Source organism: Macrotis lagotis, chromosome 5 (genome assembly GCF_037893015.1).
Source record: "Macrotis lagotis isolate mMagLag1 chromosome 5, bilby.v1.9.chrom.fasta, whole genome shotgun sequence".
Classification (NCBI taxonomy): domain Eukaryota; kingdom Metazoa; phylum Chordata; class Mammalia; order Peramelemorphia; family Peramelidae; genus Macrotis; species Macrotis lagotis.
In genome coordinates, this window is record NC_133662.1 from 3,957,886 (window position 1) to 3,982,470 (window position 24,585).

General features: G+C 38.0%; 1 protein-coding gene across 5 annotated transcripts in view; it reads left to right on the plus strand.

Moving 5' to 3' along the window:
- The window catches only part of ILRUN (inflammation and lipid regulator with UBA-like and NBR1-like domains), a 112,145-nt gene extending 91,552 nt beyond the window's left edge, over positions 1-20,593 (plus strand). The window contains exons 4-6 of one of the 5 annotated variants that reach the window (XM_074236515.1): positions 4-332; positions 10,138-10,740; positions 17,224-20,593. In XM_074236515.1, the coding sequence (XP_074092616.1) occupies positions 4-332; positions 10,138-10,176 (368 nt within the window). In that variant the 3' untranslated portion in view covers positions 10,177-10,740; positions 17,224-20,593. Of the gene's footprint in view, positions 1-3; positions 333-2,266; positions 2,975-8,467; positions 9,910-10,137; positions 10,741-17,223 lie in introns of those variants that run through there. The other 4 variants (XM_074236516.1, XM_074236512.1, XM_074236514.1 and 1 more) reach the window with 4 other exon arrangements.
- Positions 20,594-24,585: the final 3,992 nt, after the last annotated feature.

The window sequence follows — 24,585 nt, forward strand, 5'->3', positions numbered from 1 at the left end:
CAGATGTCATCTGGGTGATCCTCAGTGTGGAGGTGGGAGGACTTTTAGGAGTAACGCAGCAGCTGTCATCCTTTGAAACCGAGTTCAACACACAACCGCACCGCAAGGTAGAAGGAAACTTTAACCCATTCGCCTCTCCGCAGAAGAACAGGCAACCAGATGAAAACAACTTAAAAGACCCTGGGGGTTCCGGGCTAGGCACTATCAGCAAAAACACATGGGCTCCTGCTCCTGACCAAATTGAACAAGATCAAAATGGACTGTCACAAAACTCTGTAAATCTCTCCCCCAGCAGTCACTCAAACAACTTATCGGTAGTGACTTACAGTAAGGTAGGTGCCCTAGGAGAAATGGAGAAGGGGTAGGTGACGGGCCTTGGTGATTGTTGTCATTGCAGACTTCGAAGCCCAGAATGCCGTTCATCTAAGGAGTTTCTTTTAAGACTACTCTCTTGTTGACCTTTGTGTTTTGATAACCAAACAAAAAAGAACCCTACTTGAAAAATCTTTATATCCTGTAGACTTTGCTACATCCATGTTTTCAAATTCAGGTTTCAGTTGTTTTGGTGCCATAAAAGACAGTGAGGTCCTTCAATTTCTTGAGTGTTATTTAAACAAAGTCAAAATATCACCAACTGTGCTTCCCAGTTAAATGTAGACACCCTTATAAAATTCCTAAAAGAATTTGAAAACAACTTGGAATTGGTCCAGGATTTTTGTTTCTGAGGGAAAGGACCAGCATGATACTTTGGACTCAGGCATTGCCATTGAATCTTTTCAGATATTCTTATCCTAGACAGATGTACTCTTCTCTTTACTCTTTGACTAAGTTATTGCCCATCAACCTGTTCACATAAAGAGTTGAGTGAATTTTGTGATGTGAGTGGGGTATTTTGACTTTGGCTTTTCATGTGTGGAAAATGCATGTTGAATTTCTTAAGATTTTATTGTTGTAAGTTCCTCTCCTAGATATTTGCATAATTGTCCTTTGTCTTTATGTTAGTTGATAAACCTTTTAATCATAGCTTCTTGTTTTCTAAGCTCTGTCAGGATTTTTTATACCCAGTTGTTCATTTTTTCCTTGGTTTAATAAAGCCCGGATGTTGGGATCTGTACTGTTGCAGGTGGTTCATATGGCTGGGGCCTTATGAGTATATTTGCTGTATTTTGTATCATTTCACTCTGATAGTACTGGGATGAAGCCATTAGTGATTTGAATTTAGTAAGGTGTTAGATCCAGCATCCCTTTCTGCTCTAATCATGAAAGCAGTTTTTAAACTTTTACATTGCTTCAAAATGGCCTTTAGACATAGGAAGCTAAAATAATAAGACCATTTTATTTGAGGGGTGAGCTGTTGGATTATAATAATAGCTTTTAACATCTCTGGCCAAAGATTTATACCTAACATAGATCAGGAACCATAGAAAGAAAGCTGGTAGTTTGACTAATAATTCTCAGTGTAACCTTGTAGGGAGAGACCCAAGTAATAATGGAAAATTCATACAAACATATGTTGTGGTCAGAGCTCTGACATCATTTCAAGATATTCTGTGGAAGTAACCTAAAGGTATCTGGTCAACAAAAAAGCTAGGGAGGTAATTCATCACATTCTCTTTGCTTCTCAGACTATCTCAGAAGTATTATGTCTGTTTCAGATATTACATTTTGATGAATTTGGAGTATGTCTTAAAGGAGGGAAATAACTCAATGAGAGGAGCTTTAAACTATGCCTGAATAACTTGGAGAAGAGAAGATTTAGTGAGTTGAAGAGTGGTGGTCTTAGGCTTTTATAGCCTCTGAAGTTAGAGTGTAGGATGACCAATGGGTGAAAATTACAAGGAGACAGATTTTGTTCTAGATTGAGTGAGAACTGTCTGACAATTAAAATGCTTCCCAAAACATGCTGCTGTCTTTTGAAGTATTCTCTTGGATGAGAGCAGTTGACTCCCTCAGTGGGTGACCTCTAAAAGTCCCTCTTATGATGCTAAGATCCTCTGATTTTCGAGAATATGTACTGATTGGTCGAAACTTGAAATGTTTTCCCTTTTAATTGTGACTTTTACTTTTTACTTGAACTGGTGCTTTTAAATGAGCATTGGGGGTTTTTTGCTTATTCTTAATCTTGTGTTATAAGATGTTTTCTCTGCTAACCCTCCTTGGATTTGCACACCTTGCTTAACATTGAAAATGTTAGGTCATAGTGAAGAGGTTTTGGTTTCCTTAGTACCTCCTGAAATTTTTCATGGACCATAATTGGATTCTCTAGGACTTGGAGATTGGGTTTGGGATTAACATTTGAAAGGAACTGTGGCAAAGAGCAAGACTGTGAAGATAGTACCCAAGAGGAAATAACATTGACTGTGGGGCATCTGGAGAGACATAAGGTAGACTCCAAAAACTGAAATTTGGTTCCCAGATTCTCCAAACCTGAACAGCATCCTGGTCAGAAATATTAAATCACTACATTTGACCTTATAAGGTCCCTGCTGGCATTTCAAGCTAAGGTCCAGTCATCTCCACTTCTTATCTCCTAAATAGAGTAGTGCTCCTGGACAATCAATAAGTATTGAGCACCTAGAATGTGCCCAGCAGTTGCCTAAGGACTTCCCCTTCCCCCACTATCCCCCCACATGTGACATGATCCTTGACAAGTTTACAGTGTAATTGGAAACATAAAACCTAAACAAAACAAGTAGAGATAGGTTGATATATATTAAAATACTCACCTGTTAAGTACAATTAAATGGTCATTTATAAAGTTTTATAATGTTTGTTCAATTGAATTGAAAGTGCCATTTTTACAGACAGTCTAATAGGAGTTATAGAGATCATTGTGGGATGGAGTCATCAGGGAAAGATTCATGGATCTTGAAAAATGAGTAGAATTTGGATAAATGGAGAGGGACAATATTTAGAGGTGGAATTTAGAGGTGGAACTAGGGAATATCATGAAGAAAAGTACAAAAGGGAGAAGTAGGAGGTAGGTGGGGGGGTGGGAAGGGGTGGTATGAGTGTGTGTGTGTGTGTGTGTGTGTGTGTGTGTGTGAATTTAAGAGAATTAGTTAAGAATTAATTTAGATGACTATCCAATTGGAGCTGAGTATTTGTCGGGAGTGGGGAATGTAGTAATGGGAAATAAGATTGAATATGTAAGGGTGGGGTTGGTAGTTGTCTGTTTATATAGTTTCTTTTTAGTTGGTGTGATAAAATTCCTTATTCTTCATTCTGCTGCTAGATTAATTAGCTTTCAAACCACAGTTTTGATAATGTCACTTGCCTACTTGAAAAAAATTTTCAGTGGTTTTCCCCATTGCCTGCTGAAAAAATGTTCAAGCTTCTCAGCAGAGAAATCTCCAATCTTTCTCCCATCCCATGTCCCTCTTCTACCTTATTTATGTAATTTCTTGGTTCTGTCTAACTAGATGTGACTGGTGCTTTGTCCTCTGAGCCCCCAAAGTACTTTGTTGCCCTTTTTTTGACATATAGTCTTACCTTGTTTAACAGTTATTTGTGTGTTAGATGTAAATTCCACTAGATTATAAATTTTTTGAGGGCAGGATATACATTATCTTTGAAATGCTTTCTACTAGGCCTTACACAAGGTAGATATTTTGTGAATATTTGTTCAATTACAAGAATGAGCATAGTAACAATCCCCTTCCCACCCCCCATGTGCTCATATGTAAGACTTTAATTATTTTTCCTGATGGAGGCAAACAGTGGCAGATAGCCTAAAAATCATTTTTAATTTCCTGAAAAATTATGAATTTGTATCTATTTAAATAAGTATGTACTGGGGATACATTATGATTCAAATTTAATGATAAGAGTCATGTTGTAAAGATCTAGTTATGGAAAAATCTAAAGACTAGTGTGTCTTCTCCATAAGTAAAGACATATATTCTCTGAAGTTTACTATTTGATTCACCTTAGGCAGAGAGGTGAAAAAATTAAGTATTTTTTGTTTAAAAGACTTTTGTCCAATCTTCCTGAATTCTGTTAAGGAAATAAAATTATGAATAAGATCAACAAAAGACTTAGGTAGATTAATTGAGTAAATCAACAGAGTTGAAGCAGTATCACCTCACAGATAAATTGGAGGTTGGCTCATGGAACCTTTTTCCCCCAAAAAAAGTATTCTTATATATCATTTGAGTGTTGTGAGTAACTGTTATGATTCCTTATTATCCTTTTATGTTTGAGGTTTGGAGCATTAAAAATGTATTTATTTCACATAAATGGAAACAAACAAAGAGAAATTTATTGATTTTCCAGTGATTTTTTTAGTAGTGAATACAGGACTTGGAGACAGGACTAGAATACAAGCTGCCCGATTCTGACTCAGAATTCTTGCCACTGGATTCTAGTATGTCATCAGCACAGTTTCTTAGATTAGAGACAGCAACATGATGTAGTTGTTAGAGTAGGAAGGATTTTGAACTGGAGCTCATGATATTTAACTCTACCACTTATTACCTATGTGATCTTGGACAAGTCATTTGATGTATCAAGTTTCCTTGTATGTAAAATGAAGGGTTTGGACTAAAGGATCTCTGAAGTCCCTTCTTCATCTAAGTCTTAATCCTTTAAATGTTGTTTCCCTTGGCTGATATAAGTAGGCAGGAAAGAAACATCTTTGGCATCTGAAATCACTGAGTATGATTAGAAATTTGATTTGCCATAAAAGAAACTTTCTGCAAGGAAAGTGTGTCTTGATGCTGTTGGTGGCTCAAGAGAGCAATTAAAGAAGGCAGGTACAAATTCCTGCTGCCTACACAGTTACAGTTTAACTTGCTAAGGTTGGCAGAATAAAATTCAAAGATTGCTTCATGCATCCTGCTTGTTTAGGGCTGGGTGGATATGTCAACATAATGGTACATCTATCACTGTCGGGAACTAGACACCTTTGCTCCATGTCTAGAACTCCCCAACCACAACTTAATAATAAAAAAAAAAAAACCTCTTTGGATGTAATGAAATGTGCTCAGTGGGAAGCTGCAGGTGGGAATGAGTCCTCTGTCTGCATCCCATACCCCAGGAGTTTCTGAGAGCCTTAAAAAGGTAGTCTGAAAAGTGTATGCTGACCTGTTCTGCTCAGTCATTAAATCTGCTTTTTAGAGAAGTCTTTATTAGCTGGTCTTTTTGTCAACTCAATTGTAAGTAGCCTCTCCAAGGAATCAATTATTCTTGAAACTTAGAAGCTATTTTAAATTAACTCTTAATATGACTTATCTTAAAAAAAATGTCTGTAGCAAAACAGACAACACAAATAGATATTCATTCTTTTGACACAAGTTTAATCTTGCCAATTATGTATATTCTAGTGTTTTGAATTATCTTTTAAGGTAAAACTAGCATCTATTTGGCACTTTAATGTGGAAGGATGGGAAAGAAATATTAAAATTAGACTTTGTCTTGTAATTATTGCTCATCAAATTATTGAAGAAATTTAGTTGTTTGAAGATACTAGTCACAATCCCATCACGACCTAAACCAATTGGTTTGGTTCTAAACAAAAAAATCACTCTAAAATAAGATTAAACTAGGATTATGGTAGCAACTTTTTAATTAGCCAGTAACTGACCTGCCCTGATGAGTAATCATTGTGGACAAGAAGAAACTCTTGAGATTCATTTATTTAACTACCTTGAATTGGAGTAGGGTATTTTGCTTTTGCTTTTTTAAACTGCTTCTGGCTATGTGACATTGCCTAGACTGGTTATGGTCTAGTATGATCATCTCTTCCTGATTCTACCAAATGTCTTGTCAGAATAGTTTTCTTGCCTTTCTTTTATCTGTGTTGAAGGGTTCACTTTGTTCCCAGGTGTTCATTCATCCATTGCTGAGCCATCTACTCTTGTTTTTTCCTGTACCCCCTACCTACTTGCATCCTCTTAGAGATTTGTCTTTCTAGCAGGCTCTGTCTAAAGAAATCTGTATCTAGAATTTTAGCAGAAGTTATTCTGTTTTTATTAGGGAAGGAGTAAGAGAAGGGAACAAGTATTTTTATACTACCTACAATGTGTTAGTGACTGCTAAGCACTTTTTACAGATACGTAATTTGATCCTTAAAACAACCCTGTGAGGTAGATGCTGATGACATCTCCATTTTATTGCTAAATAAATTAAGGCAAACAGGCTAAGTGAACTTGCAGGTCTGAATTTGAACTCAAATCTTCTTGACTTCAGGTGCAACACTTTAGCCACTGAACCACCTAATTGCCCCTATGTAAGTATTAAAGTATTAAATAAGAAGTTAACTATTCTAGTGTCCTTAGTAACTTAACTATTTAAACTTAAATATCCATTCTTCCTTTAAATCAGTTTTTATGGGAGTTTGAACTGGGGGCAGAAGATTTAACAAAGGAGACTATCACTCTTTTGAAAGAGCTTTCTGAAGATTTTTATGTATGTGAAACAAAAATGAATCCTATTATTCATATCTCACGGTAATAATAGGTATATGGGTTTGGGGAAGAGATTGGAGATTTTGGTAGAATTAGATATGACATTGATTTCTCAATTTAGACTTCTTTTAAAGTATAGTTCATATATAGTGAAGTTAATGACTATGACATTAGAAAATTATGTAACCATCATTTTAGCAACTACTCTAGGGTTGTTATCTTTGACTGTCAGATAAAGACCTTTTTATATAAAAACAAAAGATAGTAACTGGCGAATGAAGTGGACTTTGTTACTCTTTCTATTTTATCCAATGTATATGGTACACTTTGTAGCAGAAGCTAGCATACCTCTTCCATTCAGTTGTCAGAAGCAAATAGTGCAACCAGTAGTGTTTAGAATTGTGTTGTTCCCTTGGTGTCATTCCCTTTGATAGCTATAGCAAATCAGTTAATATTGATTTGTGATACTGTAAGCTTCTTATTACTAATTTAACTGAAATGCATTTTACTCACTCTTCCATTGTCCAAAGAAGGAGTGGGTTTTCTTGTTTGTTTGTTTTTTTAAACTTTTGCAAGGCAATGGGTTTAAGTGATTTGCTGAAGGTCACATAGCAAAATCTGAGGTCGGATTTGAACTCAGGTCCAGTGCTCTATCCAATCTGAAATATGTCTAAGCACAATTTGGTTGCCTTTTGCTTTTAGTATTATAGATTTCCGTAAGATTATTTTCTCAAAGGAGCTAGGTCTTCTGTCTTAAAACAGGAAGTAGTCTGCTCAGTTCTGTTCCTCTAGAACAAGAAAACTCAACCAGGCATCCATGAACTTAGTCAGTTTTTTGTTTGTGTTTTGGTTTTTTGATAGTTATATTTCAATTTTATGCATTTAAAAACTCCTATTTTGAGAAGTGGTTTCACTAGATCTTCGCCAGATTGCCAAAAGGATGCACAAGATTAAAAAAAAAATTAAGAACTTCTGTTCCAGAATCTCCTTCCTGGAGAGTTTGTTTCTGGACATGATTAGATACCTGCTTCTGTGTTAACTGTTGCTGTCATGAACTCTCCATGGACAGCTTGTGATGGTAAGGGTAATAGGCTAAGACTTGCCAGGTAATAGTATAAAGTATTACTGGCATTAAGGAAGCTGTCTACTGATATTCCTACTATTACATGGTTTATTGCTGTGAGAAAATATTCTTTTTTTTTTAAGTTTTTTGTTTTGTTTTGCTTTGTTTTTTGCAAGGCAATGGGGTTGAGTGGCTTGCCCAAGGCCACACAGCTAGGTAATTATTAAGAGCCTGAGACTGGATTTGAACTCAGGTACTCCTGACTCTAGGGCTGGTGCTCTATCCACTGCGCCACCTAGCTGCCCCCTGTGAGAAAATATTCTTATGGGACTCTTCAGGATTGCCAGGCCATAAATGGAGGGAAAACTAAGCCACTAAATATGTACCATGAATTTCAAAGAAAAGTAGAAAATCATGTATAGTCTGAAATTTTTTATCTTCCTAAGGGAATCTACAGAACATAGTAACAATGCTATATAGATGTGCAGTGTGAAAGTCCTTTTGCAAAGGTTATTTTATTTGATCCTCAGAACATCAATGGAAATATGCAGGTGCTGTCACTGTTTAACAGATGACAAAAAGGAATCTAAGAGAAGTTATGACTTTTCAAAGGTCATTCATGATTCTGTCATTGACTCAGGCTAATAACCTGGATCTTCCTTTTGGGGGGGAGGCGGCAAGGCAGTGGGGTTAAGTGACTTGTCCAAGGTCACACAGCTAGGTAATTATTAAGTGTCTGAGGCTGGATTTGAACTCAGGTCGTCCGGGGCCATTGTTCTATCCACTGCACTACCTAGTTGCCCCCCCCCCCCCCCGATCTTCTTTTAGTCATAGTTCTGCTATTCTAGACATGCCCTTATGTGATCTTTAATGTCAGACACCAAGGTAAGTTGTTAATTTTGGGGGAAATAAAAAGATAGCCATACAAGTTTTTTTTGTTCTTTTGTTTTTTTGTAATGTGGTTGTATACCTTTCTTCCTTGTCAATCATTCTAAAGGGATTTGTGACTGAGAAGGAAGAAATAGAGGATGATTTCAGAAACTTCCCATGGGCTAAGGAAGATTAACAGCATGAACGTTCTCTACTCAGGAGGAGTTTGCCAGTTTTGATTTTGATCATTCTAAAGTAATTCTTTTTTGAATTTTAGTTAAAAAATGTTCACTATTTTCTCCTGTGTGTAAATTGGCAAGGGTCATAATAAATTAATCAAACACTATGGGCCTAAAAACATGTCTCTTATTTTATAACACATTAGAATGACTGAAGATTAAAATTAAGTCCAAGGGCTGATCTTTTTTCCTCATTTAATAAGGTTTTCATTTATTTCTCGTGGCAGCAAAACCACTTAGCTGTTTACTTTTAACTTTGAATATTATTCTGGCTGCCCAGATTCTGAGTGTACTTGGTCACAAGCTAAAATGGAGTTTGTGTGCTGAGCTGTTTTGGAGGATGAGAGGAAACTTTCTTTTGATATCATATTAATTTACCAGATTATCTTCCAATCAAATCTACCAGAAGTTTAAAAATAATAAATTTTTAAAAAACTAGGCTAATAGGGAATTGCACATGGATAGCAGGATTAGGTTTGACCCTATTTACATACTTAAAATTACCTGACAATTTTATACCTTGTTTAATTTACATTATCTATATTTTCAGATTCATTTTTGGTTATGGTTGTTATTACTGGATTACTATTTCAAGCCTACTAGAAAAGATAAAGTATCCATTGCTCTCCACCAAAAAAAAAACTGGTTCCCTAAATTACCTTTATTTCAAGTCAAAAGCCAAAGAAGAAGGGAGGAATCAGTGAAAGCTAGAGTATAGGACCTTAGCATTTAAGACTGCAGAGGGTAAGCTTAAATACTATATACTACTTCCTGGGTATTCATCATATGGACTATTGACCCCAGGTTGCAGTCCTCCAAAACTCTTACCTAATAAGGTAGTATAGATGTATTAGTTTGACCTGCTTCTCCAATAGCATTGTATAACCAACTGCTAATAGATTTGGATCAGTATCTGTGACTCTTTAAAGAAAAAAAATTCATATGTACCAAGTATTGATAACTACTGAACTTTTAGATCTGATTCAAACCACTCATTTTATAAATTTGGAAACAGAACAGGTCTAGAATAGTTGGAAAAGATTTAATAGAAATGGACTTGAAAAAGGATATAGGAAAGACCTAAATCAGAGGGGAATTGCTAGGAGAGGTAGAAATAAGTATATGGAACAGTGAGGAGACAGCCCCTGATTAGAATCACAATGTGCATATAAAGAATTATAGTAGTAAATAAGTTAGGTGGAGTGGGGCCTGGGGGGGCAATGAAGAGGTCATGACCTCTGATTAGAAATGTTTTAGGTGAAAAGAAATGAAAAGCCATTGATTATTTTTCATTTGGGGGATGATTTGAAAGCAAGGTGTTTTTTTTTTTCTTATTTTCTTCATACCCAGCACCAGTTTGGTGTGTGAAATAATTGTATTCTGGGAAAAGGAGTAAAATTTAGCTGCACAAAGTTGAATTAAAGTTCAGCTAGGATTGTGGGACTTGGCGGGAAGGTGGAGGGGAAATGTCCTTAAGTCTCAGCCTACTCCTTACCAGAAATCCTTATTGAATTCAGACTTCTTCCTTGCACCAATGTCAGTTTGTTTATATCACCAGGAACTTGGATCTCCACCGGCCAGCAGACCTTCAGACTAGATCCTCTCCATTGGGTTTCCACCCCAGCGAGACTCTACAGGTGTTTGGATCCAGTTCTTACTCCCATTCTAGTGTTCTCCCCTGCCCTAAGGGTAGAGAAAAAGTCACCAGGGAGCTCTGCCAATATCCCAGCTGGAGTCCAGCACACTTCACTGTTGGAGAACCATTTTGTTTTTGTTTTTAGTTGTTTTTTGTTTTTGCATTATTCCAAACAGTTCAAAGAGTTCGCTTTCTAAACTTTTTACTTGAAGGGGTGTGTCTAACCCAGCTGGAAGCCTCCTCCATCTTCTTGTAGACCTTTAAAACAGCTTGTTCTCATTCAAGTTAGTGTTTGAGTTTTATTCTTCAGAGTGCTTTTCTTGTTACTTAAATGGGTAAGGGAGGGCTTCTCAACAAGGTAGGATCTATTCTGCCCCTTTTGGGTTGGGGATGTTCAAGTTGACTCTGGGAACTGCCTTTGACCATGGGGATTCTGGAACACATGAGTGAATCTGAGGGGATTGACTGCCTCCCGAACAGGGTTGAAGATGTTATTTGGCAGCTACAGAAGAACTGCTGAGGGTGGTAAGTATGGGGAATGGTTTAGCAGTGCTTTTTAACCTGTTCCATTCTGTGGCATGCTTGGAGCTTTGTGACACAGTAATAAGCATCACCAAAAGACTGAGCATGCCCCTGCTCATAACCAAGCCATATTAACTTCTGCTCATGCTGGTTCTTTGACTCATCCTTGACCAACACATGTGTGAATCTTCTGTTGTCACATTGGAGTGTTTTTTTTTTTTTTGTTAGTATTACAGTGGTCAGAAAACTACTAATGGCAAACCACTAATATGCCTTAGCATGCCGGTTGAAAAGCACTGGTTTAGAAGAAATAGGGAAAAGAACTAAATGATCCTTACCCATATAAAAGTTAACACTGCTCCTAACATCTATATCAATTTTCAATATATTTTATCTTAGCTGAAAGTTACTGACGATTGAAGAAAGTGTCACTGATTTAAGCAGGGTAGCCATGTATCTATAGAGTGATAGGTCTTATCTCCAGGCCACACCATATTTGCATTAGTAGGACTGTGGTAGAATCTAGTCCTAAACACCATATTCTTCTGTGTTTGTATTCAGTGTACATAAGTGATATAAAAGAATGAGCACTAGTCTGGAGAAGCATTGACCGGGAATGACCCAGGAAGAGAGGGGACTCTTGGTGTTATCTGATGCTCCCATCAGTGTACAATGGGAGATTTATGTTATTTTGCAGCCATGCAGCAAAAGTCTCCTGTCTCTTTATTAATCTGTGTGAACCTTTTTATTTATTTAAATCAATCACAAATAAAAGCAAAATAAAGACAGGTGTGTGTGAAGTTTTCATCTTGTGGTGGTTTATCCAGTAGCAAGCTTGCTCTTTTGAAAGGGGTAACAAAAAAATAAAAGCCATCAGCAATGTACTTAAGTAATTTATTATAGCAGTAGTTTAGGTCTTTCCAGTTTCTAGAGATAATTTTAAAGAGAACTGACTCAGAAGTGTGGTGAATTTCAGTCATGGTTTAAAATAAAATAGTTGGATGCCTACTATGTATACTGCATTATGTAAAAAAACATAAGGGGGGCCAGGGATTGATCCTGAGACAAAAACATGCAAAGTACTATCTGCCACTACACTGAGTTACACATTTTGTACAGCTATATAATACCTTCCAGTTTACAAAGTACTTTTATCATCTTTTTTTTTTTTCTGATTTTTAGATCCTCACTAAAACCCTGGGGGATGGGTGATAACTCAGATTTCTGTTTCATTTTAAGGTTTATAAAGCATTTTCCTCACAAGGATCCTGTGAGGCAGTAGTTCAAGCATTATTATCATCCCTATTTTACAGATCAATTGGGTCTCAGGAGAGACTGTGACTTCCCCAGAATCACATTATTAACTGATAAATGCCATTGGCTGGACTTTTGCCCCTGTTTTCTAAGTTTACTTGTCAGATTAGGAGCCCTACATATGGAAAGACTTATTCAAGGTCACACAGCTGCTAAGTGGGGGAAATGAAACTTAGAATATCAGATCTTGTGAATCTGAATCCAGAGTTTCTTTTGTTCTATACAATGATGCTGAAAGTATTTGGTGAATAAATATTGAAAGGACTAATTCTTTCTCCCTTTGGTACTTAGCTCAGTAAACATTTTCTTGCTCAGAAGCAGTTTTCAACCAATAATTTTTCTTTGAAGACATTACTTCAGAGCAGAATCACAGAGCCACAAAGTACTTCAAGTGCTAAACCCAGATAAGACAATTGGTAATGAAATCATAGTGTGTAAACTTTGTCCTGTATCATATAAGTATTTTGTTAAACTATCATGCTCCCCACACTTTTATTTTGACTACAATAAGAGGAAATGGTATGTTTGATGATTTTTTTTAATATTTTGCTCTAGTGAATGCTGTGTACTAAGAGTTGAAATTTTTTTTTAAATTCCAGAAACCTAAATTCAAGGTAAATGGAAACTAGAGTGCCTTTATCTAAATTTCATTAAAAAAAATCTTTTTAAATAAAAAAATCTCGATTATGTCTGGTTGACTTTTGATATAAAATCTGGAAGACTCAGGAGCCTGCCTGACTACTATATCATCTAATTGGTTTGACAGTCATGTTTCTGCTCTCATAGCAGAGCAAGTTCATGTGGGAAGCAGAAAGGCATTCTTGACCCAACTGAGAGATAGAGAACTACTCTTTATCCATGAGAGTTTCTCTATCCCCTAACTGGAGCCAGGACTCAGGTTCCATTTCCAATAACTGTGTTATAGCAACCATTATTGGAATCTCCATTGAAGAGTAGGATGGCATTCCTCATTATTTAATACTTGAGCTGCATTTCTATTGGGAACCATAATTCTGATAGTTGGGCCCATTCTTTCTCAGAAAACATATCTACTGTAGGCTCACATGAATTTTGGCCACTGGATTGTCACTACAAAGAATTAGGATAGTGTTCCTGTTCCTTAGAAAATAGTCTCTTATTTCCCATAAAGATAGCATAACAGTTCATTAGTTATCTATAAACTTAAAATTTTAATTTGGATGTAAGGCAAAAAAAAAACAACTTGCATTTTATAAAGGATTCCTATTTGGGTGGTAGTGGTTAGATTAAGATAATCCCTGAAATTCCTTCCCACTGTGAAATTCTTGTGAATGAAGACTCTCTAGGGAGAGTCTTCAATTTGTTTTTCTACTTTTGCAATTGCATTAACCTCTTCTATTGTAAATTTGAAGAATCAATTTGAATCTCAGCTTCCATTTGAAAGGTACAATGAAATGTGTTTACTGATGTTTTTCTGGGCAACTAGATGTGAGCTCTGCTAACTTTTCAAATAGGCTTTGTAAGTGGTCTGTAATTTCATTTGTCTTGTAGTTGCAATCAGAATTTAGGTGTTGCCAATGCTGTATCCCTCTTGTTGGATTCCATCTTCCATCAGTGGTGTGACTGACTTGTGAAAGAAACTATGCTATTGAGATCAGGTCAGATCAAGTGATTTTGGTGTCAATGATCTCAAAGTGATCTTGAGCCTAACTAGTTTGATCCTTAGCTGAATTTCACAAGTTAATTTCTACATTCACCCTGTTTAGGTATGCATTGAAAAAGAATCATTTCTTTAGAGTGTGGATGCTTTAACTCAGTCTTATAATGGGAGCTAGTCATATTGGCCACAGTATACTGTTACCTTGTGTTTTGAATGTTAGCTTCTAGAGATAATCATGGTTAGTGGGTATGCTCACTAACGTAGGCCAACAACTCCTGTAACAAAATGGAGTTTGTGGTCTCCTGCCATAAGACAACCTGCACAAGCTGTGTTTGGAAATCTTCGTTCCTTGCCACCTTACTCTTTATCTCTACTTGAATGATCAGCTCTCAGCATTTAAAATCAAGTATATATGTACAATTGGTGTCTTTAACTATTTGAAAAAATGTATTCCTTTTCTTCTTTAAAGTGATAGTGCTTGGTGGAAGAGCAGTGAGAAAGAGGATGGGTGGAAAGGGAGGAAGAATATGCATCAGAAATCATCACTAAATAGACCTTCAGGTACTTCCAGTTCGGGAATTAACACAACTCTCCCAATGAAAGGGAATTAGGAATCACCCCCCCCCCCCACGTCAAGGAGATAGCCCAGGAAAGAAGATCAAGGGAAACTTGTATAAAGTAAGATTAAATACCCGCTTATAAGTTCTAAAGGCCAGAACACTAATATGAAAATTTTAAAATGTGTTTCCTCAGGGGCAGCTAGGTGGTGTAGTGGATAAAGCACCGGCCCTGGAGTCAGGAGTACCTGGGTTCAAATGTGGTCTCAGACACTTAATAATTACCTAGCTGTGTGGCCTTGGGCAAGCCACTTAACCCCCTTTGCCTTGCAAAAACCTAAAATAAATATATATATATATATATATATATGTTTCCTCATGAAAATGAATTCACATACCAGTGTCTTGACCTCTGTGCTGGATAGTATGCAGACTTTTAATACTAGGCAGTTCATATATGTGTGATGGGAAGTGGGGTTAGGATCATTTTGTCTCATGTAGGGTAGGTTGGGAAGTTGGAACAAACATTGACTTAAAGTGAATACTCTTCTTACCAAGTTTATCTGTATGAAATTGTTTCTCATTGTGTGACCCCAGGCAAAGTCACTTATCTCTCTTTGAGCCTTCTTTCCCTATCTGTATTGTAGGGACAAAAATGATCCCTAACTCAGGGCTCATGTGAGAATCAAATTAGATCATAGATCCCAAGTCACTGGCAAACCTTAATGCACTGTGCACTATATAAATGTTAGCAATAACAATAATGTGTACTATCAGTGATATTTTAAAGTTATGACATGATGCTTTCCTCCTAGCAACCCTTTGTAGAGTAGGTAGCATAATTTTTATTCTCCTTGTCTTACAGATGAAAAGGTTGAGATTCAAAGAGATAATGGAATGCTCAAGATGTCACCTAGCTTATTTTTTGTGGTCAGGACTCAATCAAACCCCATTCAAAATCTAGGACTTTTTTTATTTTACCACACAATAATTCTGTGGGGCCAGTATTCTTTATCTCCCTTTGACAGATGAGAAAACTATGACTCAAGAAAGGGAAGCAATTTGTCCTTAACTCCTAAACTAACAGTCTTTACTTCTGTCTTTTAAAAATAATGCTTTTGTTTCTCTAAACTGAAACTACTGGCTTTTTGATATGTTTATAGTAGACTGGGTGTTTGAATTGTTGCTGAGAATTGAATCTGAGCCACTTAAGCCACCTCATTTCACTTTCCTTACTCTTTTATTTTGTAACTACAGTTCTGCTTGGAATTAACAAAAGAATAGTTATTTCTTAGGAAGAAGGGAAGGATGAAGTGGACTGCCATAGAGCATCAGGGAAGTGGAAGTGATGGGTCCCAGGAGTTTTGGTTCAGTGACATCATTCAGTAGGATGGTTAGTAGTAAAAGAAGAAAACTTCTGGTTAGTATATAGAGGAGATTGTGGTTTCTCTCTAATCTTTAGACTTAAATATAATCAAGCAACTGGATCTCTGAATCTTTTGTGACCTAGTTCAAGTAGATTTTTATAAACTTAATAAAATCACTAAAATATGGGACCTGGAAACCTTTTTGAGGCATGGACCCCCCCTTTGGCAGACTGTTGAAGTTTATGGATACCTTCTCAGAAACCATGTTTTTAAATGCATAAAATAAAATACATAGTGTTACAAGAATAATCAGTGTTCATAAAGATGTCATTTGTTCGTAAAGTCTCTGAAATTTATTCACAGATGCATTGAGGGGACATCTACGGGCCATAAGGTTAAGAAACTACTCTATATCGTCTCATTTTATAGAAGATTTGAATTGTCCAGAGTTATGCTGTTTGTTAGTTGGTGACAAGACTGACCCTTCTGAGTCACATTCCTCAACCCTGCTCTTTCTTGCCACAATACTTATGTCATCATGGTCCTTTGGTTCAGATAGGGCACTCCTACAAGTTGGGAATGGGACCTGGCAGGTTCAATTAATGAAATAAGTCAACACATTACCTCTCTCTGAGAATGTATGCTTTTTTGTATGCTTTAGTCAATCACTTTTTTCGAAGAGAAAGTAGGCATGTTTCTCTCTCAGTTCTTGTGATTCTTTTAAGAGTTCTGAAGTCTGAGTAAATTGCTTCCCTTTACATTATTGTGGTTTTCCTGAAAATGACTCTCCTGATTCTGTTTACTTGGCTTTGCAGTTCATATAAGCTGCCTTAAATTTCCATGAGTTCTTCATATTTGTAGTTTATTTTGATGCAATAATTTCTCGTTACATTAGTTTAACATAGTTTTTAGTTTTCTACCACAAAAAGTTAAAACCATTTTAGTGACTTTTTTCTTCACACTTTTTATGTGTTAGCTAACATCCTTGATGAAGGATTATCTAAATTATATAAATGTTAACAGTTACTGGCTGAAAGAATTTGGTTTCCAGATACTTAAAATTGATCCCAGTTCAAAAAAAAAATGAACTGGTAGGAGTAGGGTGATATTTGCAATGCTGAGATTGGAGAAGAACTACTTATTTTGCCCTTTGGTCATTTCTTTAACAGTTATACTGAAGTAAATTTGGTTCTTTGCAAATAGGGAAGTAAGACCATGAAACACTGGATTCCTATGTATGGGATGTAAGTTAGAAGCATGGTATCTTTGGGATTTGAGGGCCAATTTTCTTGAGAATAGTTAACAGGTGACATACATGTGTGGTATACCATGTCCAGGTTTGTAGTCAAAGAACAAATCATGTTAGCTGGCTACTTTTGGAGAGTTTTTACACAGTATCAGAATGGGTACTTGAGCCTAGGCCTTCTCACTCCTAAGTTCTTGGGTTCCCTCCACTGTCAATACTGACTTCTATTGACCAAGGGACCCAACTGTAGGCAGTTGTTGGAACAAAGGAATGGATGCAGTTGATTCTGTTAATGGTTGACTTGTCAACAATGTCTTGCTGCTATCAAAAATAAATCACTGATTGTCTCCAACTCTTTTCTAGGGGTTCCACGGCCCTTATCCTTTTGGACAGTCTTAAAACGGGTATCATCGTGAAGAAAAATTTACAAAGAAGGATTGACTTTGCGGGGGGAGGGCAAGGGGTTCCTTTGGATTCCAGACAACACAAGATGGACCTCTGGCTCTGACTCCACATCCTGGATGAAGAGGACTCTAAACAGACTAGTTTCAAGTAAACTCCGTATGCATGTGTGAATGCTGAATTGCGGGAATGCTGATTGAGGCTACAGAGAAGAAATCCTCACTGTCAAGCTGTGTTGTGGGGAAGGGACTGGTTGGTTGGTTTTTTTTTTTTTAAGGTATCACAAAAAATTAGGTTGCTCAGGAGGGGGTAAAAGTTTAGAAATGGGAGAGAGAGAAAAGCCATCTTTTTAAACAAAACTTATTTTGCCTATAGAGAGGCTGTTGTTTTGAGAAAATGTTAAGTCATGTTTTGATTTATTCCCCCATCCCCCTTCTCTCCTATCCTCCAACCTCATTTTTAAAAAACAAGGGTCAGCATGTGTGGTTTTGGATTGGCTGTTTTTCTCCTTGCTCTGAGCAGGAGGGATTGAAAACTCAAGTTGTGTATGTTTTGGGGGACTGTATCATTGTAATGAGTGTTTATTAGTTCAATGTGAGGTTAGAGCAGGTGCTGACCTTGTGTTTTAAATGGCATCAGCCATTAATTGTTACTCTTTTAATCTTGTTGATTTACCCTTTCAGCATTTGAATTAGCCAACCTTATGGCTCTTCATCACAAGAAAACCCTCTCGGAAGAGCAAAACGTTAGTGTCCTCAGCAGAGAAATTCTCTAGAACCATATCTCAGATGATGCTTTCATTCATCTGAAGGAGTCCCCAACCCACATCACATGCACTTTGAAATCTGTAACAAGAAACAAAATTGCTTTCCCCCTCACTTTTCTTAAGAGAAATCTGCACAAGTGAAATGCTATTTAGAGTTTTTTTTCCCTTATAATAACGGGGGATAGGCTACATGCCCTTTTATTCCCCCCTCCCCAAAAAAGTGTGTACGCTTCTTGGTGTAATTTCACCAACTAGTGTGTAGTGTGTACATTTGAAGATGTCCTGTGTTTCTCTGTTATCACCAAATCTCCTTCACTGTATTTTCCCTCAAGTCCTCCTTTGTGATATATTCACAGCCAGCCTGTGGAGGCTGAGCTGCTGCTGTCTAGAGATACTGAAACTAGAACCAGAAGTGTAAATCAGCCATAGGGGAGAGCCACATTCGGTCACTTCTCAATCTTAGAGGCCATGTTAGTCTGGGAAAGAGAGGTCCTCAGGGCAGGGTGCTTTGTAGAAGTGACTGAGAACTAGGGTTAATGGGCAGGGGGAGGGGGTTTACAGTCAGAGCTGGGTTCCAGCTGCTGGCTCCATATCTGTTTCAGGCTCAAATCTCTGCATTGCCCCAGCTGCCTGTTGGCTCTGGGATGGGTAGGATAAGACTATCCCAATGGGAAGCTTGAACCAGGCTAGAACAGCTGTCTGCCAAAGATACAAGAATATGCAAAGTCCTCTTCCTGCCCCCATCCTTCCCTTTCTCCCCAAACCACACTGAAAAGTCTTAGCAAATGGCCGAGTTAGGAGGACTGTGCTGCCTCTCAGTGAGTGGATCTGAGATGCAGTCGCAATATTGTCTGCCCACAGCCACTGCTGGGCAGTGCAACACTGCCCAGACCAGATGGGCAGCTGCAGGGGTCCTGTAGCCTCTTGTGTACGTGTGTATGTCTGTCTGTCTGTCTGTCTTTCTGTTTGTGTGCTTGAGCTTATATGTGTACAAGGTTTTGGCATCTTTGTTGGAATGAGTGTCCTCCTCTGGTACTTGTGTTTTTAAAGCATGATTGTAGGAGAGAGGTATCTGTCTGTGTATCTGTCCTGTGAGGAGAGGGAGTTTTCTACCTACTGAAGACCTGAGGAACAGTGGGGGGGGCATTGTAGACCAGCACAGGATGTAGGGGGTGTTCTACTGCAGTAACCCTTTTCTGTGCACATATTAAGGGCCTCCTTCCCTTTGCAGAAGGGGACAATATGCTGGGTGACTAATAGCCTATAGAGCTGAGCTAAAACTGGCAGATTGTGGAATTTGGGGGAGGAATACAGATTTTCGCTTCTGCTTTCATCATCTGCCCTTTCAAACTTTTTTGTGGGCTTTGGCTATATCCTGAGACCCAGGAATCTTCTGCAAGTTCCTTTGTCTTTTGCTAGTCCAGAAAGTGGAAAATCAGTAGCACTTTCCAGGGTGCCCTTTGCTACATCATACTCAGAACCTAACTTGTATTTGAAAGAGGAGTTCCACCCACTGTAATAACAATAGAAGGGATTGGCTACACAATGCCATGTGAGCCTTCTTGAATCCCAAGTATGACCCCTTCCCTGCAGTTGAGTGATGATTCTCACCCGCACACGCTGGAGTCTTCTTAATTTAAATTCCCTTCAACATATAGACCAAGGAGTGAGCTTTCTGGGTAAAGTGAAGCAGGGCATAGCATGATCAGCAGCTCTCAATGGGGTAGTAAGGCCATCAGTTAGATGTGAATTTTTAACTGCTGACTTCCCCATTTGTTTCCTTTCTTCTCCTTTGACTAACTGGTAGAATACTCCTGTTCCTTCTCTCTGTATTTTGGAAGAATCCTATAAATCTCTGGGCAAAACAGCCTTCCCCCTTGAAGTAATAAGGAGGGAGACATTTTACTGCCTTGTCTGAAAAATGGGAAGTATTTCCCCTTTGGTGCCGACTCATGGTCTACTTTGTTTAGACAATGGGGAGTAGCTAGGGTGCTCAGGGTGAGATCAGTAAGTGTGGTGTGTATGCATGTGTTCCTTTGGGGGAAGGAAGGATAAGAATTGTTTGGAGGCATTTTTCTAAGCTAAATCTATGCCTCCTTCTGGAAGGGATATTTCCAACCTGGAAAAGAATCTGCCCTGACACAGTAATATGGCCTAAGAGTAACGAGGAAGGGAAGGTGATGGGGACAGAACCTCCAGGACTTGGTCTGTACTCTGGCACCTGGAATGTGGGGGTGCTGGGCCCACCTGGAAATGCACGATGTTCCCTACCTAGGCTTTCCTTCTTTCTCTCTGGTCATTGGAGGGGGTGCCTTGAAGGAGCAGCAGCAGCTCCAGGCTGCCTCCTCTTGTTAGGATGGTGATGCATGTGGAGAGAGAGAGAGAGAGAGAGAGAGAGAGAGAGAGAGAGCGCGAGCGCGAGAGAGAGAGAGAGAGCGCGCGAGAGAGAGAGAGTGAGTTGGATGATGTGGTGGGGCCTCACAGTGCCTGGGAGGAGATGGTAAAGAGGCTTTTCATTACTGTATAAATGAATATTTGTATGATTAAATTAACGCAGAAAATCTACATCTGTCCATACTTGGTGTGTTTCATTTAACTCACTTATTAAGTGCTTACACTGATACTTTGCCACCCCAGAAATTCATTCACTCAGGTTGTCAACCCTTTGGTAGTATACAGTCTCCAGTTTCTGGGTTCCCAGAACTCTTCCCCACTGATAGCATTTAGAATCCAAGACTCTATTATATTTTGAGGAACAATCAACTACAATGACACATCTTAGCCTGCCATTATGATTGATCCCTATCTCGTCAAAGGGTTAAAAACCTGTTCCCTAAAGTAGTAGTTCGAAAAACTTAGTAAGCACCTACTTTTAAATTCAGTCCTCTGCTTGATACTGAGTACTGAAGTAGTGGGATGGTGGGGTGACTGGCAGGGACTTTCAGACATAAATCTGGAGTCCATCCTTTCTGTCCTGTTCTCTAATTAAGAACCATTGTTTTTATATTTGAAAGAATTGTTCCGGGGCGCCTAGGTGGCGCAGTGGATAGAGCACTGACCCTGGAGTCAGGAGGACCTGGGTTCAAATGTGGCCTCAGACACTTAATAATAATGACCTAGCTGTGTGGCCTTGGGCAAGCCACTTAACCCTATTTGCCTTGCAAAACCTAAGAAAAAAAAAAGAATTTAAAAAGAAAGAATTGTTCCACCCATTGAAATAACGGGGGGGGGGGGGGTTGGCTACACATGCCAAGTAGACCTTCTTGAATCCTGGGTATGACCCCGTCCCTGCTGTTGTGATGATTCTCATCTACACATGCTGGAGTCAACTTAAACTCCCTTCAATGGATAGACCAAGGAGTGAGCCATCTACCCATACCTGCCCCAATTGATAAAGCCTTTGTTCATTTTTATTTTGTTGCCCCCTACCCTACCCCATGTAAAAATAGACAAGTAGCTACTACTACCAGGCTGCCTTATGATGAGGAGGCAGGGAGAAAGGATGTGTTCCCTGAACTGGAATTTTATCACATAGAAAAAATAATAGGAAAGGTATGTGGATACCAAACAGATTTTTGTAGATTGATCTGGTGGGAGCCTAACCAGCATTTTTAAATATTATTTCTCTGGAAATATGTCCTGGTTAAGTCAGTCTCTGTCTGCAAGAAATTAGCTGTCCATTTAGAAAAATATGCCATGAATACATGAAAATTTAAATACATTGCAAAAATCAGTAAAGACAATATGAATTGAGACAAGATTTATTTTTTTCTTTTAAAAATTGTGGGTTTTTTGGTATTACATTGATTTTTTAATATCTCCTTCCTTTTCCTTCCAACATGAGCTATCCCTGTAACAGGTTAAAAACAGCACGTGATTGATGCCAAATGAATGGTGAGTTCAGTTCAACAAATATTAAATGCCTACTATATACGAGGTAAGATACTAGACCTTGGGGAGGGCACAAAGACAAAAAAAAAAAAACAAGCTTCTACTCTAAAGTCAGAAAATTAGTTCGAACTTTCCAGGGAATATAGTCTGTATGTAAGATCATTTGAGAATGGTGAGTGCTAAGAGGTGCAAGGGAGAAATAAAGGCTTTCCTCTAGGAGTTGACACCTGAGCTGAATCTGCAGAAAGACCATTATTAATGACTGGTCTATAACTTTAAGGTTTGCCAAACTACTTGTATGTGTTATAATTATCTGGGTCTCACAATAATCCTAAAACTGATCCCCAAGGTTACACAGTGATTCCCGAATTTCTTGACTCCCAAGTTCTGCCTTATTGCCTATGTGTTTACTTGGTTCCCCTTACTTCCCCTCTTTAGATTTCAGTTTTCTCTGAAGGAAAAAAAAAAAGGTTATTTGAAATGTTTTTAAGGTCTCTTACAATTCTAAATCTTTTGATCTTTAAAAAGCAAGCTAAAGATTCTGAAAGGTATAGTTGAGAAAGAAGTGTCTCTTAGGCATGAGAATAACCTGTTTGGGGCATGGAGATAAGAGATGAAATGTTCTTTAGATAATAGTCTATGTCTTTGGAACATAGATTGTATTAAGAAATTAATGTGAAGTGTTTGGGAAGAAAAATGGGACCCCTAACTGTGACTTTAGATGCCAAGCTGAATTTATATTTTATCCCAGAGGCTATAGTCATCAAATACCTTTGAGCAGAGTAGTGACAATGATCAGATTATTTTGTCAAATATGTGTAGGATGGATTAAAGAGGAAAGGAAAGTGGGGCAAGGAATCAATCAAGAGATGTTGACTTGACTCCTTCCATGACACTGCTCTAACTTGTTTGGCCTGTGTCTGGCTGCTTGATCTCCTTGGGAAGAGATGGGTGGTAATCACAAATCATTAGCTGGTTGACTAGGGCTTCAGTTCATTCTTTGAAATGCCAGGTACTCTAGCTAGCTATCTCCCTGAATGGCATGACTACAAAACCTTTGCATTTATTTCCTCATTTTGTCTTTGAGGGGGAATTAGCGAGGTTGTTTCCTCTTGCTAGAATCGGGGAAACAAAAGCTCAAGAGAAACCAAGACGTGGTTGGTGACTTAATAGATCCTTGAGTTTTCCATTCAAGAAGTAATAATGGAATAAAGCATATTATGGGTAATATATGATAATATCATAGATAATAGCTTGTTATAATTTAATAATATAAAAGGTAATATAATAGTATTTGGCTAGATTTTAAAACTTACTATGGATTTTACATGGTAAATTTTGCTTTATTATTCCTCAGTGAGATAATATAATTTTCCCTAGATAACAGATAAGCAAACAGGTTGAAATTGCATCAGTCAAACAGCCAATAAGTATAAAATGCCTTTTCTTTGCCCAACAATTTGCTTGGTTCTGTGGGAAAATATTAATGGGAGACTGCATATACATAAATATATACAGCATAAATGTAACATGAAACACATAAATCTACATACAAAGTAGTTGGGAAGATTATGAAAAGTTTCATGTAGAAGACAGTCCTTGAACAGCTGTTATCAAGGAAGAAAGAGACCCTAAGGAAGAGATCAATATGGAATTTATTACAGGCATGTGGAACAGCCAGTATGAAGTAATAGATATAGGAGATGTTTTTTTGTGTTGAACAAAGAAAAGCTGGTTTGGCTGGTTCCCAGAGTGTATATATAGAAGGAATATGTCCAATAAAGTTGGATCTAGATTTTATAGGTCTTACTTAAAAGCTAAACAAAGGAATTTGTTTTAGAGGCAGTAGGAAACCTTATTTTTTTTTGTTGGGTTTTTTTTTTTTTTGAGCAGAGGGAGAATGACATGATCAGATGTGCACTTAAGGAATATTTCTTTGAAAATAGTGTGTAGGGGGTGGCTAGGTGGCGCAGTGGATTGAGCACTGGCCTTGGAGTCAGAAGTACCTGAGTACAAATCCAGCCTCAGACACTTAATAATTACCTAGCTGTGTGGCCTTAGGCAAGCCACTTAACCCCATTGCCTTGTTAAAAAAAAAAAAGAAGAAGAAGAAGAAGAAGAAAAAAAGAAAATAGTGTGTAGGATGGCCTGGAGTGGTGAGAAGTTTTGAGGCAGAAGACCATTTAGGGGACTTGTGGCACTAATTTAGGAGACAGATGTTAGAAGACTGAACTGAGGGAGGAGCTGTGAGTCCATTCTCAAGAGATGTTTTAGGGGCTGCTAGGTGGCACAGTGGATAAAGCACTGGCCCTGGAGTCAGGAGTACCTGGGTTCAAATCCAGTCTCAGACACTTAATAATTACCTAGCTGTGTGGCCTTGGGCAAGCCACTTAACCCTATTTGCCTTGCAAAAACCTAAAAAAAAAATTGTTTTAAAGAAAGAAGCAGAGAGATTTGGCATAATGCAGGGACCACATAGCTGAGAGACTTAGAAACATGGTGTTGCCTTTGATAGAAAAAGGAAAGGTTTGAAAGATTGTGATTTCAATTTTGATTGTGTTGAGTTTTCTATGATCACGAGTCTGAAGGGTCACTTTAGCCACTCTGCTGTGCTACTTCCCAAGGTGCCTAATAGGAAAGTAGAACTAGAGCAGGTCATATGTGCC